This window comes from Haliotis rubra, unplaced genomic scaffold (assembly GCF_003918875.1).
Source record: "Haliotis rubra isolate DU_JTF1 unplaced genomic scaffold, ASM391887v1 Scf41, whole genome shotgun sequence".
NCBI classification, from domain to species: Eukaryota; Metazoa; Mollusca; class Gastropoda; order Lepetellida; family Haliotidae; genus Haliotis; species Haliotis rubra.
Genome location: NW_025767091.1, coordinates 2,406,569 through 2,424,681, shown reverse-complemented (window position 1 = coordinate 2,424,681; position 18,113 = coordinate 2,406,569). Strand labels below are relative to the sequence as shown.

Below are 18,113 nucleotides of genomic sequence, written 5' to 3'. Positions count from 1 at the left end.
AAGACCCGGGTTCGAATCCCCACATGGGTACAATGTGTGAAGCCCATTTCTGGTGTTCCCCGCCGTGATGTTGCTGGAATATTGCTAAAAGCGGCGTAAAACCAAACTCAGTCAGTCAGTCAGCCTAATGTTTAAATGGGGTCCTAGTCAAAATGGCCACACGTCAAAATGGCCACACGTCAAAATGGCCATAAAACATCCAAGTCAAAATGGCCACAAAAAAAGTCAAAATGGCCACAAACATTATTGTTTTATTTTTTAATACTCATAACATTTACCAATCTTGTATCATTTGATATCAAGGTGTATAAATGAGAAAAGAAGTTATATCAGACAAAACTTGATGTTTATTACACATCAACAAATCATATTTTTTAAAAAATAACAAGACATATATCTGTAGGTTCTTCCTTCACGTACATGCACTTTTGTATTATTTACTACTACATGACATCCATGTAGATCAATTACATCAAGTCAGAAACAGTTCATTCCACTGGTCCAGTCAGCTGGGCACACAAGCCATGGGTGCTTCCTTCACCTGAAAAGTATAAGAACAATTACAATAAACACAGAGATTAACAATTAATTGATCAATTGCGGCTTAATTAGTTAACGAAGCACTTCTGGATTCACATCTTAATAAAGATTACACAATGTATGTAATAACATGTTGTTTAGTAATTAACGAGCCAATTAAATGATAAGTGGTCATTTTTTTAATACCTATGCATCTTACCTTCATCTTCACTTGAGCCTCCTGAAGTTTACCGGGCTCTATGAGATGGGAGTGTGTCCTGGTCCTGGATTACAGTTGTACTTCAGTTCATCTCTTTCCCTCGTTGACTGCAACGCCAGTGCAATTTCTGGACCTCTTGAAGACTAAAATGAAAATGAACTTGATAAATATTACATGACTGACTGACTGAGTTTGGTTTTACGCCGTTTTTAGCAATATTCCAGCAATATCACGGCGGGGGACACCAGAAATGGGCTTCACAAATTGCACCCATGTGACGAGCGAACGCTTTAACCACTAGGCTACCCCACCGCCCAAATATTACATGATATGTTATAAAGTTTATATTATATTTACAACATCACATTACAAGGTATATATACAGTAATAAAGAACTACAATAAATAACTATTACTACTATAATAATAGATACTATCATTTCATATATTTGAGAACAGGGGAGATACCTTTTGGACATATGTGTCTCCACTAGACTCTATCAGTTGAGGTTTGCCTTCTTTGAGTCGGTCTGGAGAAGGGTGAACTGCTCTTCCGCTTCAGAAGTCTCGTCTTCGTCTTCCTCAATGGACAGTTCCATTGATCTCTCATCGAAATCAACACTTCAAGAACAATACTAATTAATATGAAAAAAAAATAATGTATGGCCATTTTGACTTTTTCTATGGCCATTTTGACTTTTTGGTGTGGCCATTTTGACCAGGGCTTGTGGACATTTTTTGTGTGGCCACTTTGACCTGTTCCCGTTTAAATGCCCTATTTGTTCAAGAATGAACAGCACTTGATTAGAACACGCAGAAAACGTATGCGCTGTGCACTATTCACTGGCAACTCATTGTACTCGTATTAAACATACACACACCGGTCCGGCAAAACCGATCTTCACACAGTGCACATTCCCTTGAACCCCATCGCACACAGGGCATCTCAAACAACGTGACAGGACTGAGCTTTAACAACATCTCTAAGCGCTACACCAGGGGTATACAAAGCACACAACAAATGCACCCATTTGCCAACATTTTCCAAGTATATTCCACCAAAGCTTGGACATAGCTCATTGGCAGATCCAAGGGTGCAAGTGGTGGGGTTGGGGTGGGTTTCAGGGGGTTCGACACCCCCCCCTGCATTTAGGAGCGGGGGAGGGAGAGTTCGAACACGAACACACTCACACGCACGCACACACGTACGCACACACACAGACTTTGACAATTCCTGGATCCACCTATGCGGCTCACAGTGAGGTTTCACTCCAGCCTTGGAAGCATCACAGATACATGGCTCCGTGCTTGCAGATGACTCTCATGTTCAGACACCCCACTGCCGTCACATTCTACTATTTCATTATCGTCAGCAATTGTGTCCGACAGACAAATCAACAAATGAGGACTTTAATGTGGCCATTATTGACTTTCAGCTGAGTTTCAGAGACTGGTGGAAGGCTGGACTCCGGTACCTTCAGTTTAACAACTGTATCTGCCATTCTTTAACTTGCAGGGGAATAATCCGCGATGCTTGAACATTTTGTGTTTGTGCATCAGGACATAGTGAATTCCTCCTCCTTTATATCCAACGTATGTATGTGTGTATGTGCTTGCTCGTGCGAGCGTGTGCGCGTGTGTTCTAGACCGCCAATGGATAGCTGTCCAATATAGCCTTTGTGTCTCTTTGTTATATTTGGCAAAAAGGGAACACCCGCCAATACCAGGGATAGTGTGACACGTGTGATTATGTTATCATGTGGGAAAGTATCCTTATCACATAGTTGATCAACCACTGGTTGCCATTCCCAAATTAGAATATTCTATAAATATATTGGTGGAATAGTAATGTCCGCGACGTAAAAACATACTGAATCACCCTTGTCATAGAAGCCGCACCTGTAACCATGCTAGACTGGAGGCAGTCTCTGTTTCTAATACAGAGGGTTTTCTTATTTAATATGGGAAATATCAATCGAGTCTCAATTAATCCGATATTTAAGGATCCTTTAGCGAATGATGAAGTCAATTAATCATTTTAACATTGTTTCCCTTTCAAGAAATAACTGCATCAAAATTAACATCAGAAATCTTACGTATATATCGTGCGTAGTCATACGTTTTCCATTGCCGTGTAAACCAAAATAGACAACCATAATTTTCATTGTTTGCATTTAGAACCCTAATGAAAAAACTTGCATAGTATGTCTTGTTCGTTTGGGGGTATTTCATACATTTGGCGAAATTCATTGTGGACTTTTAGACTTATCAAACTGTTTGAAAGCGTAAGATTATCCATAAGATTTGTCCTGTGTTGTTTGAAAGCATACAAAGGTTTCTTGGTTGTGTAGGATCACGCCATCAATCATGTTGTCTTCAACAACGACAAATCTACCTCTGACATCTTAGGGTTTGAGTTGGTCGTCTGCTTCGCCGTGCTCGACGATGGTGTTTCGATGACTAAACGTTGGTCACAGGGAATTCTAGATAATCTGCTTTTATCACAGTCAAATTAGAATTCGGTACCTCAACCTGTAATATCCATGGGCAACACGTATATCACTGTAGCACTTCCCTTTTGATCTATTTAAACATTATTTGTCTCCATTATCAGATGTTTGTAAATATCTGCTCGCGTGCGCCTGCGGAAAACTCCCACTTCCGGTTATGTAATTTGCATACTTATGTCAACGCGTATTTATAATTAGCTTATGTCACGGATAAATGCTTCAGTTAACTGATACATCATTGATATAATACTGATAATGATCACTGTTTCTATTTGTGTACAGATACTAAAAGCCTTGCTTCAACTTACATTCATCTATTTTGTTCTTGGTTTTGGAAATGTGAGACAGAATTTACATTTTATAATAAAACAAAACGGCGACTGCTCCAGTTTATATCCACAACAGAGATAAAGTCAAAGTTCGGAAGTGACCACATGACCTTTATACATGTACTTAATTCAAACGCAAATATGCAAGACCAGTTCGAGATAACACAGTATTGTCTTCAGTGTTTTTCCACATAGTTACAACAATTATCTAAAGGAGTTAATTATTGATTTGTAACATCTTTTTAAGAAGGTCTATTTCGAAGTCGTTTTTTATATAACCCCCTGTCCCCGAAAACAAAAAACCCAAACTTATGCTGTTTGTGTTGCAGTTTTGAAAAAATATTTTCCTATTCTAGTTTCCCATACTTTGTGTGTCTGAAATAGATAATACACTACAGATGTTTGAACGTTTTCTCGGATTAGGGTTAGATATACTAACATGGGTTTATGTTTATGTATGGGTAGGCTACCCTGTATATCAACCAAGTATCTAAGAGTTACAGAGAGTATCAAATACTTACGTAATGGCAGTGGAAATATTTGAAAAAATAACAAGGAAATGCTCATTTTCAAAAAAATATCTTTATAAGCCATACACCCCACATGTCAGCAAACAGGTCTCCGTACAGACGGTAACTCGCACAGTCTGCATATCCCTGATACCTGCAGCTGTGCACACAATGTTGATGACGATGGTATACATCATATTTAACAGTCCTCTGCATGTTGAATACTCTACTCCCTTCAACACAATGTCTACGTGAACGCATCAATCTAAGCGCTGTGAACTGTCGTTACCGTAAATACTTAGATAAATGGTGCGCTCAACGACTTTCTGTCTTATGCTTAACATTATATGTAAGCATGTGTACTGTTGACCTATCCGAAAAAATATACGTCGAGCGTCTGTTCAAGGATAAACGGTACTCTGATACAAAGACGTATAAAACTGCCGTAGTAGAACACCTAACGTAGATAGACATACAAGTGCTGTATGCCAACGAGGTCTCCTTGTGCATATGGCCCGGTTCCACAATAGAATCAGAGTGCTGCTACAGTCGAATGTCTATATTAAATAAAGGGAGTTACGATCGCCAACAGGGCTATGATCTCGTTGTGTAACGGGGCATTGGTTCTTTTCTTATTTCTAATGGCAGCCGAAGCTCTCGCTGTACCCTTACAGAATAATTTATAGAAAATTTATAGCTCTAAAATCAATCATTTGCATTTCTGCATTCCCAGGCAACATATATTTCCATACAAATAACGCAGCTTAAATCTCCTTCAGTCAACTGTGGAAACAAATAACAAAAAAAGTAACAATACATAAAATTAGTAACTTTCAGTCACAAATACATGTCTCTCAGAACATTCCATCCAAGGCAGTTGCTCGTCTTGGAGATCCAGTGTGTTTCCGAGGTCGACGTTCACCAAGTTCGAGGGGGGAACGCCCAGGGAGGGACAGCACCTTCAAGCGGCTATGCTCATCAAAGCCAGCTTCGATCCTGCCATTAGACAGGATGACCTGCCCACCGCTTGCAGTAAGAGTATGTCCACCTCTTCTTATTCGAGTACTCATGTCCTTCTCTACTGCGACCTCAATGTAGTGAGTGTTCACTCGGATGATGCCAACATTTGGCGACATCTTCAGATACTTCGGGCCGGTGACTACGATCACATCGCCTCGTCCACTTTGGGTGATCTTGACGTTGTTGATACGGATTTGGACTCCGCCCTTAGGGAGATTTTCGTACTCCGCCTGAGACGCCGCGTCAAGACACTGGGGGACATATTTCTCGCCAAATGTATCGGCCGAGAAGAGAAGATTCACGGACTCGTCCTTCGACATATTTCTGAACGTGGTAGTGTCAGGTTCGATCATGTTGGTGTCGAATTTGAAGGAACTGCGATCATTCGCAAACCATATGTCATCCGTCGCCATTTTAGCATTGACGTCATTGATCTGAACGCTAGTCGTGCCTCCATCTTGAAATATCTTGACTGATGGATGGAACAAAACGCTCATATTCCCACGTGCACTAGATGCCACGGCCATCTTACTTTTGTGACTGACGATACGTACTGTTCTGTCGGCTGTCATCTCAACGGAAGTGTCGTTCTTTAGAAGGACTGTCATGAGACCGGATGTAGACACATAGATTGATGGGTAGACGAAGGGAGATGGTTCTCCCGAATACTCACAGCCACTCATATCATCAAACGCACCCATAGGGACTTGTCCGTTGAATGTATTCGGGTAAGGACTGTAGGGTAAGGGTGGCGTGTAGTTTGAGCACGCAGGGGATTGAGGTTCACCAGTAGAATAGGCATAGTAGCCGTTTTCGATCTGTTCACAGGTTTTAGCTTTGGCCAGTTCCTGTTCTTGGAGGACTTGCGATTCTAACATATGTGGCGGAAAGACTTGATCTGGAGGAGGTTGTTGAAACATCAAGGAGGGATTAAAGTAGTTTGGGTCCGGTATCGGGCAATTTCGCGGCATATCCGAAGGTGAAATACAACATTCTGGAGGCCAAAACATGATGGGTGGTGGTATTTGTCCATTAACATCGCCATTTTGAGTTTGGTCTGTCTCAGGTGCAGCCTCGGGTGTTTGTTGTTTAGGGGCACTCTCAATGTCGTCAATTTTATAATCATCTTCTAATTTAGGTTTACTTGCATTTGCAGCAGCTTCAATTTCAGCTTTGAAATCTGTGGCTACATCAGGAGACATATACTCACATATTACTTCAATGTCATCATCCGTTAGAGACGAATCATCAGGTGGATTTTCAGAGCTTTCAGCATCATCTTGAGCTGGAACATCATCAATTTTGCAATTTTCTAAACCAGTAGTTACGTCATAAAACTGCTCGTCTTGATCAGGTTCTTGTTCCACTGAATCTTCCACGGTTTGTAATGGCGCTTTGGCAAGACCTTCGGGAGGATCCTTGGGCGAATCATTCGTAACAGAATCATGAAAATCTTCGCTACAATCCTCCTGTTCTAGTGCACTGTTATTGTGCGTTTCTTTCGTCAATTCCGGATTCCCTGTACTCATTGTGAAATGGTACTATTTCATACCGATGGATGTTCAAGTAGGCTTAGAGTTTGCATAAAGGCAAACGGTTCAGATAACTGTGAACTGTGTTGCTATAGCTATTACGTCATAATAGACTCTATACAAAGTAAATGACGTCACATGTTACTCAGCAAGACGTCACAAAGTCAATGACGTCATGACTTAGAACCTTACTTTGTTATGCTTACATTGACGTCTAAAATATGCAATCATCTGTTCATCGGTATATCATTCATACCTCAATAAACTGAAGAAATACAGTCTAACTTTGAACACGTTGTTTGGTTGCTGAAAGGTAAAGAAACATGTGGTGATGTCATCACTGATGTTCAGCGATCCATTCATGTAATTTCACCGATATTTTACCTTTTACTCCGGATGAATCTGTTTCGCCATATAATCGAAACTGATTATTCTTTGTCGTTGATGTCTTATATTTACCCATATATAAATATAATATTCTATTGCCCCCAAAATGGTAATTTTTGTTAAGCAGATATAAGGAAGCGTCTCATATGCCACAGGAATAAGCGACAAAGTTCTTTGATAGTGGGTTTTAACGAAACAAAAAAAACCAAACAAACAACAACAACAACAAAAAAAAAACGATTAATCGAAATTTCATTTTGATAACGTTTGTATTTGTTTTGTCATAACCGGTTTTCAAGTGTATACTTTCTTTTGCCCCTCAGTATACCTCGGAAGCTAATATTACCAATTTACTGTTGATAATTGGTCATCCAGAACTCCCAGCTGAACTATTTTCAGAAATCCAGAGTTAAGTCGCATATTGCAAGGGAAAGAAAGGTTAAGAAGAATATGTTCTATCTGGCACCACACCTAGAAATAAAGAAATCAAACACGTTTGGTTTGGGGTGCGGGCCCTTATCAGCTGGCTCTGCTCCTAGATATACCACGACACGACGGTCTATCAGTACCTCAGTTGTACGGACAACAGGTAAGACGCAATAACTTCTCACGTAGAACTTATGGTTTCTGATTAATCCGTGATAGTTGTATGACTTATTAATCACACGCGTAGAGCCCTAGTTGGTAAAGGAACAAAGACAAATAAAAATCAATTTCTATCTTAAGTCTTGATCTAAGTTCTCATTACACATAAACAATGTATTGCAACAGTGTGTGCAGCTATATACTATGCTATACTATCCATGTATATACATGTATGTGTGTGCGCGCGCGTCTCTCTCTTTCTCTGTATATATTTATATCGATATATTTATATATCTATATCATTGTCATATATTATATCTTCCATTTAGTACGACAGAAACTTTATAAGTATATCGTATGTAATATATGACAGTCTGAGATTCTTAATAATCAGAAATCGGTGCTATTGTACCATTTCTCAGCTGTAACTATAGGAATATGAATCAACGTTCGATAAGTCTGTATTTGAAAAAGACAGATGTTTCAATGTTCAACGTTGTAGCACAATTATGTATGTAATTTCGGGTCCTTTTGCAGTATACAGTATAATGTTATATCTGACCAAAGTAGGACTTTTCTTCATCAATGATGTCAGTGAAATGCAGGATTATGTGAACACGAAGAAGATGAGGCTCATGGACACGTCACATAGCGGTGACTGTGGGTTCGAACCCGGTTAGTGCTGACCATGTCACCTCGGCCTGACAGCACCTTACCCGTTGGCCTGGATTTCAACAGCGTGTTATATACGTTACGACCTACATCACTGAAGCCTTATCTCTCACATTAAGCTGCCATGCCTTGATGTAGTCGGAATGTTGTTCAAAACGTCGTAAATCCAGCTCACTCACTTAGACATAGTTTATTTAGCTCGGGTCTTGGCGATGCTTGGGTCTATCAAGAGCTAGTGTATAGCCAGTTTTCTTAGCACTTTTCAAACCAGATTAAAAGATATGTACTCCCAAGAATAGACAAATATATTAGCATCTAGCACTAGATATGAATGTTATGCAAGTTTTAAGATTAGCCTTGAAGCAGAGAAATATGTAATAGATTCGACCTTGTGTACATTTGCAACCGACTTTGCTCGTGCTCGAGTTGGATGTACAAGGCTAAATATTGATACCGGGAGACATAATATAATGGCAAAGTCTGAAAGAGTATGTGCATAAACAATATCGAAGATCTGTACCTTTTCATCCTTATATGTCCATCCTTTAAGAATATTCGAAAACAATACATCTAAAAAATATTTAATTCGACCTTTGGTACAACAATTTATTCGCCTTATGGCAACCACAAACTATCAAGATTTAACATCTGTTATGTTATACTTAAAAATTTCAAAGATCAGAAACGGATTGAAATGAAATGTACATCTTTTGTTAAAGTGATCCTATACCGCACTATGTAGACTTCATGTGTGTGGACCTACGGCCTTTCATACAATAAACATTTGAATTGAATCCATCTATAGAACGCACTTTCGTAATAATGTTTAACTATATCAATACGCATACCAGTATCTATATTAAAGCAAACTTTAGTCGTGTTTACACTTTTCCTTTCACAACTGGGTCGATAGTGGTAGTCTAGTGGATGAGCGTTCGCTACTGACGCCGAACCCGGGTTAGATTTTCCACATGGGTACAATGTGTGAAGACCATTTTCTGGTGCCCCCGCCGTGAAGTTGCTGGAATATTGCTAAAAGCGGCGTAAAACCATACTCACTGACTGACTTTAAAACGATTCAGATGAAATGTGATTGATTTAAATGTGTGTTGTGGTTTTACAGCTCACATAACAATGAAGGTCGTGCTTATGCTCCTTGTTCTGCTGCCCCTGGCCTTCTCCAAGCCTTTGGAGAAGAGGATGCTTTTATGTAAGTGACTTCCTTTCACCCATGAACCCCCGTGTGTGGAAAGTCCCCAGCATCTAATGTTGGTCTTGCACGACGTAATGAATCAGATGATAGGCTCAGTGACAGTGTGCGAAATAGCCACTAGCTTGCTAGCCCGTGGCTAGTAAAAACCCAGTCGGGCCAGAAAAATCTCCACAGTCACTATCCCGACTGACTAGTGAATTTCCATGGGGTAATTCTTTTAATATACACTCTCTCCGACTGGTTAAGTATAATGCACTTTTAAATCATCCAAGATGATGGCCGGATAGATGATGGTATTTTAACTTTTTGTAATCTTTTGCTTAGTTTCTACATTCAGATTTCGGGCGCGTGAATTATTTTGTGGGCTAGTAACTTTCAGGCATAGCTAGCTCGACTGGCAAGCAAAATTTGGAAACTATTTCGCACGCTGGCTCGGTGACGTGGGTGATCGCGTGTCAGGGCGCCCCGAAGTTGTGGACTAGTGCCCACAACATCAACCAGTGTGTCCCAGACTCGAGTTAGACTTACTGGAATATCGTTGTTTGCGATGTTGCACTACAACAACAAACAAGCCTTCTTTTTCCAATTCTATAACTGAGTCAGAGTCGATGCTAGCATTTTCTGGAATCTTCCACTCATCTTTTCAAATTTCAGGGGTACGAACCCCTGCCGTATTTAAAATACTACCATATTATCGTTCAGCAATATTAGACCTTAGGTCTATTACTTAGGCCTATACTTGGATAATGTTCAGGGGCTCCTTCCACGAAGCAACCTTTACTAAGGTTAACCTTAACTCCCATTCTTTAACATTGCACTAAGGTTACCTTAGTGACTTACGATCACCTTAGTGCTTCGTGAAAGGAGCTCCAGAAAAATAGAACTAAGTCCCATATTGTAAATGGAACATCGCTTGAGTCCCTAAGTTCCCCACTAAGGCACTCTCGAGGCTGTTGATAGTTCACGTAATCATGTCCCTAATAAATAAAAGGCTTCGTCAGTTTCTCTGTTTACCTGACATATCTTCTACGTAGACTGCGTGTCTGTAAATCGATGCTTCTCTCTTCAGCTAACATTCTGGATTCGAACGAGGTCAAGCACATAGTGAGTCTTTTGGTTCAAACCCTTGGTTCTGACACTACCGAGAAGCTCTGCGAGACCGAGTGCCCTCTGATAATAAAGGTGTCCTTCCTCCAGAATGCGTGTCCCATGGTCTGCCCTTCGTAAGTATTAGACTTAAACGTACAATTATAAACTGCCTTACGTAAGACTTACACGTAAATGTCACCATCTAGATTGCTCTTTGCACGTGTTAGACTTAAATTCTTCGTAATGTTTAGATGTAAACGTAAAATTACAAACGGCTTTTTGTAAGTTTTACACGTAAATGTCACCATCTAGATTGCTCTTTGTAAGTTTTAGACGTAAACGTACCCTTATAGACTGCTCTTCGTAAGTGTTAGACGTAAACGTAACATTTAAGATTGCCATTCGTAAGTGTTAGAAGTAAATATAACATTAAGATTGCCCTTCGTATGAGTTAGAAGTAATGTAACCATCTAGATTGCTCTTCCTACGTGTTTTACGTGAACATAACATTATGGATGCTCTTCGTAAGTGATAGGCAAAAACGTAGCATCATAGACCGTGTTCGGAAGTGTTGCACGTGAACGTAACAATGGAGACTTTGTTTTGGGAGTTTTACAGATGAACCTAACTACATGTATCTAGATTGAGTTTAGTGTTACACGTGAACGTAACTATCTAGATTGAGTTTAGTAAGCATTAGACATATAGGTTACCGTAACAATCCTTTCTCATGAAACAATTATTGCTAATACTATCCATTATTGTCTATTCCTGTGAAGATATATTGTCAATTGTGTGTATTGACGCCACGTGACCTCACCGCCTCTGTTCTTATACTCGTCTCCGACACGTCTCATAAACTCCTCGAGTCGTCTCGGCACAATGAATGTACAAGTCTTTTCTCTCTTCTGGTTATACATTCATAATAAACTAAACCATTTCTTTTCAGAATCCAGACCCTTATCCAAAAGTTCAATCTTGAATAGGCTCCAAGAATAAAGTCCAGATTCCTTATTTTTAAAATTTATTTCTTTGGATGACGGACAATACCTTCATAGATGAGCGAGTGAAGTGGGTGAGCGATTGACTGAGTGGGGTTTAAAACAGCTTCTTACACCACTACAGCTGTGTGACGGTGTCAATTGTATTTCAGTCAGCAGGCACTATAAAACCAGCATTTGTTCAGACTAGTAGACAGCACCACACGCACCCCCCCACATACAGACACATAGAAGACATACTATGAGTGTCCTAAAAAATCGATAATGGGACAATGGGTGAGTGAGTTTAGTTTTACGCCGCCTTCAGCAATATTCCAGCTATATGGCAGCGGTCTGTAAATAATCAAGTCTGGACCAGACAATCTAGTGATCAACAGCATGAGCATCGATCTGCGCAATTGGGAACCGATGACAGGTGTCAACCAAGTCAGCGAGCCTGACCACCTGATTTAGTCGCCTGTTACGACAAGCATGGGTTACTGAAGATCAATATTCTAACCGGATCTTAACGGGTCGATAATGGGAGAGACAAACGAGAGGTTGATATTATGAGCAACGAGCATGAGTATGGTGCTGACAAAGTCAGAATCATAGTCACAGATTATCTGGGATTCACACCGACCAGATTTCTAGCAGGTTTCTCATGCAGCTCAACACAGCAAACAGTAGCAGAGATCCATAGCATCATCCATTGACCACATGTAAGTTTTTTCTATCCCATAATCTTGTTGCCAACACACCAGGAACATTGGCACAGCAGCAGGGAGTTAGTGCAACAACTCTGCGATCAGCCCTGGTTTCTGGGCAACTCATGCCAAGGAAATATAAAAAAAAGGTTTTACACAATACTGAGTTTTATTTACTACAAACATTCACAAAATGGTTGTTTCTATTTTATCTGCACTTTTTTGGATGATAGCCCCATAACATAAAATGACAAAACAAAATCACACATGATGTTTCAGTAATGAACAAGAAAAGAACTGAAATTGTTGCAAGAATAAATGCTTCTAGAGATTAAAGACCTCTTCTGACATAAACAAAAATCTCTACCCCTGTATTCCTGATGCCATTCATCAGGTTCGGTGAGCGAGTGAGTGAGTAACTTGGTTATGCACCATTTTGGACAGGTGAGTGAGTTAATCAGTGAGTGAGTGAGTTGGGGTTTACGCTACTTTTAGCAATATTCCAGCAATATCAAAGGGGAACGCCAGAAATGGGCTTCACATATTATATCGAACACAGGCCTTCCTCGTGACGATGGGACGCTTTAACTGCCTGGTTACCCCACTGCCCCTTTTAAACAGGATCATGATGAGGGAGGGAGGGAGGAAGTCCGGATGACACTTGGTCTACATCCATATCACTTTGTTTGATTGTTCTTTAATGCTGTACTCAGCAATATTCCAGCAATAATAAGATGTTCTGTATATACTAGAGTCTGAACCAGACAGTCCAGTGATTGATGCCATGACCAACCAAATCACCAAACCTGACCCTGGATCCATTATGTCACCTGTTACGACAACATAGATAAAACTATATTCTCACGGGATTCCTGATGGGCTGCATTTTGAATCAACAACAAAAACAAATCATTCCATATACACAACCACAAATGACATTTTTGATTCTATTATGATAAGTATCACATAATAAAACAGCATATGCTGTATATACATGGATGAGGTGAGAGGGAACCAGGCAAGGAAACAACAAGTTTCATATTGTAATGTCTTTGGTATGATGCTCTCTGGGTATACACTTCATTGACAAGACCATAGAGCTGGTGTCTAGTGAAAGGTTGAACAGACATTTTTGGTTTTATTAACAGATGATTCAATCATCCCAACATTGACAAACTTAGTTCTCCTTCGTGCCACTTGGTGCTGTCTTATTCTGGGACTTGGCACATAGCGTCCCATTTGTTATCTTGAGTATTTCATAAATATCCAGGGCAGCACCTGCAAATATATAAGTGACAGAAAACAAAAAAATTCAATGAATACACAATGCCATTTAGAAAATGGTCAAATGTAACATGTTATATTTGGGATTACATTTTCTCAGTAAAGTACAGATTCTAGTATTTTTTTGTTGGGTTGAGTCCCATCTGGGATTTGAACCAAAACCCTGGGTGGAAGCTGCAGAGGCTGAGCGGGTTAGGCGGCTGACTTTGTGTGCTGGTGATCAGATGCCTGACTGAGGGTGTGGGTTCGATTCAAATCATCAATTTTTAAAGGAATTCATATGTTATTCAAAACAAATATATATGAACATTCTCATTAGTTCCATTCCTTTGTACTTTCAAATAACTTTCAAGTTAACAAGTTAATAGCTAAACATTTATTCATAAGAATATTAGATAAGTGAGTGATTTTAGTTTTTTACACTACTTTTAGCAATATTCCATCAGTATCATGGACTATGACTCTCTTAAGGTAGCCAAATGCCTTGTCATCTAATTAGTCACGCACATGAATGGATTAACAAGATTCCCACTGTCCCTAGTGTAGAGGGCACTAGAAATGGGATTCACACATTGTACACACATTGAATCTGTGTCTTTGGCATGATGAGCGACCGCTTTAACCACTCGGCTACCTCATCAACCCCACTGTCAGAGAGGCAGTGGGGTAGTTTAGTGGTTCATGTCGAAGACCACGGTTTGATTCCCACCATTGGTATCTGTTGTTCCTTGCTGTGATATCGCTTGAATATTAGACTCAACCAACTCACACAGACAACATTACATAAAACCCACCGATCATAACATACTCACAGCTTCCAAATTGAAATGCCCTACCTTGTGGAATACCGTAGCCCCTGGCCAGACCGTGGGGGTTGGAGGGAGTCTTACAGTCCATCACAACCTCCTTCCTCAAGCAGGTGTCAATGTCTACACTACTGAAGAAGGCAACCGACTGAAACAGGATTGTAATTCAACATACTACAAAAAACTGAATTTCTTAACATGCTTCTAACAAGGAATTCTTTGATGAGAAATTTCTGAGAATATGTTAATTCAACTCTTTGATCTGATCTAAAATTATTAGTGATCAATGCCAAATTCAAACAAGAGTTATCGCTGTTAACAGTTTAGAGATTGTTATCTTTATTTAGGAGACAAAAATACTGTGTTGGAAAATCAGAGGTATATAATGATATTGAAATAGCTATAATTTGACTTAAAACCGAACGTAGAGCTATTATAATTTCGTTATATAGCTCTGATTTTCCAACACAGTATTTTTATCTGCATTCTACTATAACTGCGTTCTTAAGATTTAAAAAATGACATACTGTGTTGGAAAATCAGAGGTATATAATGATATTGAAATAGCTCTATGTTCCGTTTTAAGTCAAATTTAGAGCTATTTCAATATCATTATATACCTCTGATAAACGTGAAAATATACCTCTGATTGACTTTGATTAGCCAATCACAATCCAGTATTTACTGAAGTCATGGTAGAATTTACATTATAATCATAAATCCTGTGAGTCAACATCCCATGTTATGATTCATTATATCACATACTGTAATATATTTACAAGAACCGCAGGAGTAATATGACCTGGTTGTCCTTGTTTACTTACCTGAGGTAGATCTTTCATTCCAAGCCTGGAGGCAAACATGGATCGAGTCCATAGATTGGTGATCTGCAAGGCCAGGGCGGCTCGGTACCGATCTTCACTTCTCACCAAGTAGCGGACCTCGTCGTGGATACTGATACAGAAGCGCCCCTTGATGGAGAATGTCTCCAGCAACCAGCGCATGCTGACCAACATCAGGTGGAGATAATCTACCGCGGAGCTCTGGACAACCCAGTTCACTCGACTTGTCATGAACTGAAACAAATTGACAAAATATGTTCAGCTATGCAATAGTGCTGTACACATGGTGAAAAAGTGTTTGAATATCATTTCTTCTCAAAAGCACTTGATACCTGACCGATATGCTACATTTTACAAAACATGATTTAATTGGTGGTATACATTAATAATGAGTGAGTGAGTGAGTGAATAAGAACAGCATATATTAGGATTATTACATCTTATGCTATAAGATACATTGTACTTGTGCTTTGTTGTTTTCTACTGCCCCAGATATTCTGTAACAGATCATGTCTGTAGTAGCCAGTACTGTGACTCACATCAAGAACATTGATCTATACAATTGATCTATACAATTGATCTATACAGTTGGGATACAACGATGTGCTTCAACCAAGTCAAGGTTGGGGGTGTTTGCATACATTGCTTGCCGTCAATACTCTCACATGGAATTCCAATGGGAATGTAAAACTTGCCAGCCCTGACCTAAACTTACCTCTCCCCAAATATCTTTACATGTCTCAGGGGCGGATACAGCTTTTTGAGAAAGGGGGGGGTGCACACTATTGATAAAAGGAGGGGTGCACACTTCATTTTCACCCGAGTTTCCATGGTCATTTAACAAACTTTCAGCACAAAGGGGTGGGGTGGGGGTGGGGTGGGGGTGTTTTGTTGCACACCCCTTCAAACACCCCCGAACATCCGATCCGCCTATGTGTCTAAATTTTACCCCGACCATCGGGAAGGTGAATTTGAGAATTTGGTAGTCCGTGTTGAAAATAACCTGTCCCGGGAAGTCGGGCAGGCAGGTATTTCGAACGCTGCCTGATCTATTTAGTCATCTCTCACATCAAGCGTACATTTCTGACTGCCAATATTCTGGGTACACCTATTACTACCTACAACTATTCAAATGATTCAGGGGCGGTGGGATAGCATAGTGGTTAAAGCGTTGGCTCGTCACGCCAAAGACCCGGGTTCGAATCCCAACATGGGTACAATGTGTGAAGCCCATTTCTGGTGTCCCCCGCCGTGATATTGCTGGAATATTGCTAAAAGCGGCATAAAACTAAACTCAGTGAGTCAGTCAGTCAAATGATTCCGATAGTGACATTTGTTTCATGCTGTGCTGATGCTTCAGTGAAATCAAACTGAACCTCATTGTAATGAAGGTGATGCTTTGGGGAAATCTTACATCGTCCAGAACATGCTCTGGCTCCAAAGCTCTGCTGATTCGACATCCCAGAACAGGGCGTCAATGGTTCTTCCGATCTTGCTATCTTCTCAAGGCCATTGAACATATGACTCTCACTTCAACAGAAATAACACAGCCCGATATAACAAACACATCCAGGAAACTGATGAATGGTGATTATGGGAGAGAGATGGCTAAACAGTATTTCAGTTATATCAATAAAACTGAAGCCAGAATTAACTTCCTCTATAGTGATTATGGGAGAGTCATATCGCAACATGTCAGCAAGAATTATGGAGAAAGCTCCTAGTGATACCGGTTTTAGAAATATGCTACTGCTTTAGAACCATGAGCCTGGGATGGTGCTCCAAAACAATAAACAATCAGTGCAAATCTGGGATTATAACCCAAGGTCATATGTTCCAGGCATGCCTAAGGGAGGCAACTCTGTATAGTTAAAGGAAGAAATGGACAACAGGGTAACCTTTGCCCTTCTAAATCTTGAGGTTAATGATTCTAAGAGGAGTTAACAGCTTACGTTCCTCCGACCCATAGTCCCGATTGGCTGAAATAAACAAGGGAGTTAAATCTGTACCCAGAGTAAAATATACTGTGCCATAGAACGAATGCCTGCTTCATTGACAGTCAAAGAGAGAAAACACTCACATGAAATCTGTCTGAGATATTATAATGGCCATAACATGTTTTGGTCAAGGTGACTTGTATTTCCAAATAACAGTTACAATAAAGAGGATGAGGTTTTAATGCATAATTTATAACACTTTATGGAATTGTAATTCAGAAAATAGGAGTTTTTCCATGTTACTTTCCGAGGCTACTTAGTTTGGTATTCTAGATATATCCTGTAGTTCACTTGAACATAAACTGGTACCTTACAATTAGACATAGTGTCATTTCCTTACAATGAGTGAATGAATTGGGTTTTAACCATTCCTGGCACAACAACCCATGAGACACTCAATCTGATTCAGACACAGTAACAGTGTCTGACATGGGAGCCAGATTTCAGGACAACAAGCAACACTAGTCTACAGCATTGTTGATTTGAAAAGTAAAAACGTTTTTTTCGTCTAATTCTATGTGAGGATGGCAGACTACCAACAGTTTGTACTGACCTCCTCTTGCCCTTGGTGGCCATGTACATCTTCTTGGCCTTCTGCTTGGCCTCCTCGGGGGTGAGGCGGGGATTGAACTGCACCAGCAGCCTCTCCGCAAACCTCTGCCCCGCCCCATAGATGCGTCCGTAGTTCATCACCTGGAGGCAACAATGTGTTTATATCACACTCAGAATTCCAGCTATATGACTGTGACATAATAATGATTATGGTCCAGACAAACCAGTGACTGATATCAAGAGCAACAATCCTAATGTACAACATGTTAAACATTATCATACTTGTTATGTTATTATCATACCCCTACCTTGGCATGGACCTACCTCTACCATCCACCCAAACCTGGCAGTGTATCTACCC

The 18,113-nt window shown here is 40.1% G+C and overlaps 3 protein-coding genes across 3 annotated transcripts in view; 1 reads left to right on the top strand and 2 right to left on the bottom strand.

Moving 5' to 3' along the window:
• Positions 1-4,140: 4,140 nt before the first annotated feature.
• LOC124287994 lies at positions 4,141-6,736 on the bottom strand. The gene has a single exon (XM_046724503.1). It carries the CDS (start codon positions 6,633-6,635, stop codon positions 4,941-4,943), a length of 1,695 nt encoding a protein of 564 aa, XP_046580459.1. The 5' UTR covers positions 6,636-6,736; the 3' UTR covers positions 4,141-4,940.
• Positions 6,737-7,460: 724 nt separating this feature from the next.
• LOC124287995 lies at positions 7,461-11,598 on the top strand. Its single transcript, XM_046724504.1, has 4 exons — positions 7,461-7,614; positions 9,406-9,492; positions 10,565-10,718; positions 11,534-11,598. Exons 1-4 carry the CDS (start codon positions 7,476-7,478, stop codon positions 11,568-11,570), a joined length of 417 nt encoding a protein of 138 aa, XP_046580460.1. The 5' UTR covers positions 7,461-7,475; the 3' UTR covers positions 11,571-11,598.
• An 831-nt stretch (positions 11,599-12,429) lies between these two features.
• The window catches only part of LOC124287992 (DNA polymerase subunit gamma-1-like), a 43,358-nt gene continuing 37,674 nt past the window's right edge, over positions 12,430-18,113 (bottom strand). The window contains 7 exon segments of the mRNA XM_046724500.1: positions 12,430-13,549; positions 14,392-14,509; positions 15,186-15,437; positions 16,618-16,674; positions 16,676-16,733; positions 17,156-17,182; positions 17,754-17,893. Coding sequence (XP_046580456.1) covers positions 13,449-13,549; positions 14,392-14,509; positions 15,186-15,437; positions 16,618-16,674; positions 16,676-16,733; positions 17,156-17,182; positions 17,754-17,893 — 753 coding nt within the window. The 3' untranslated portion in view covers positions 12,430-13,448.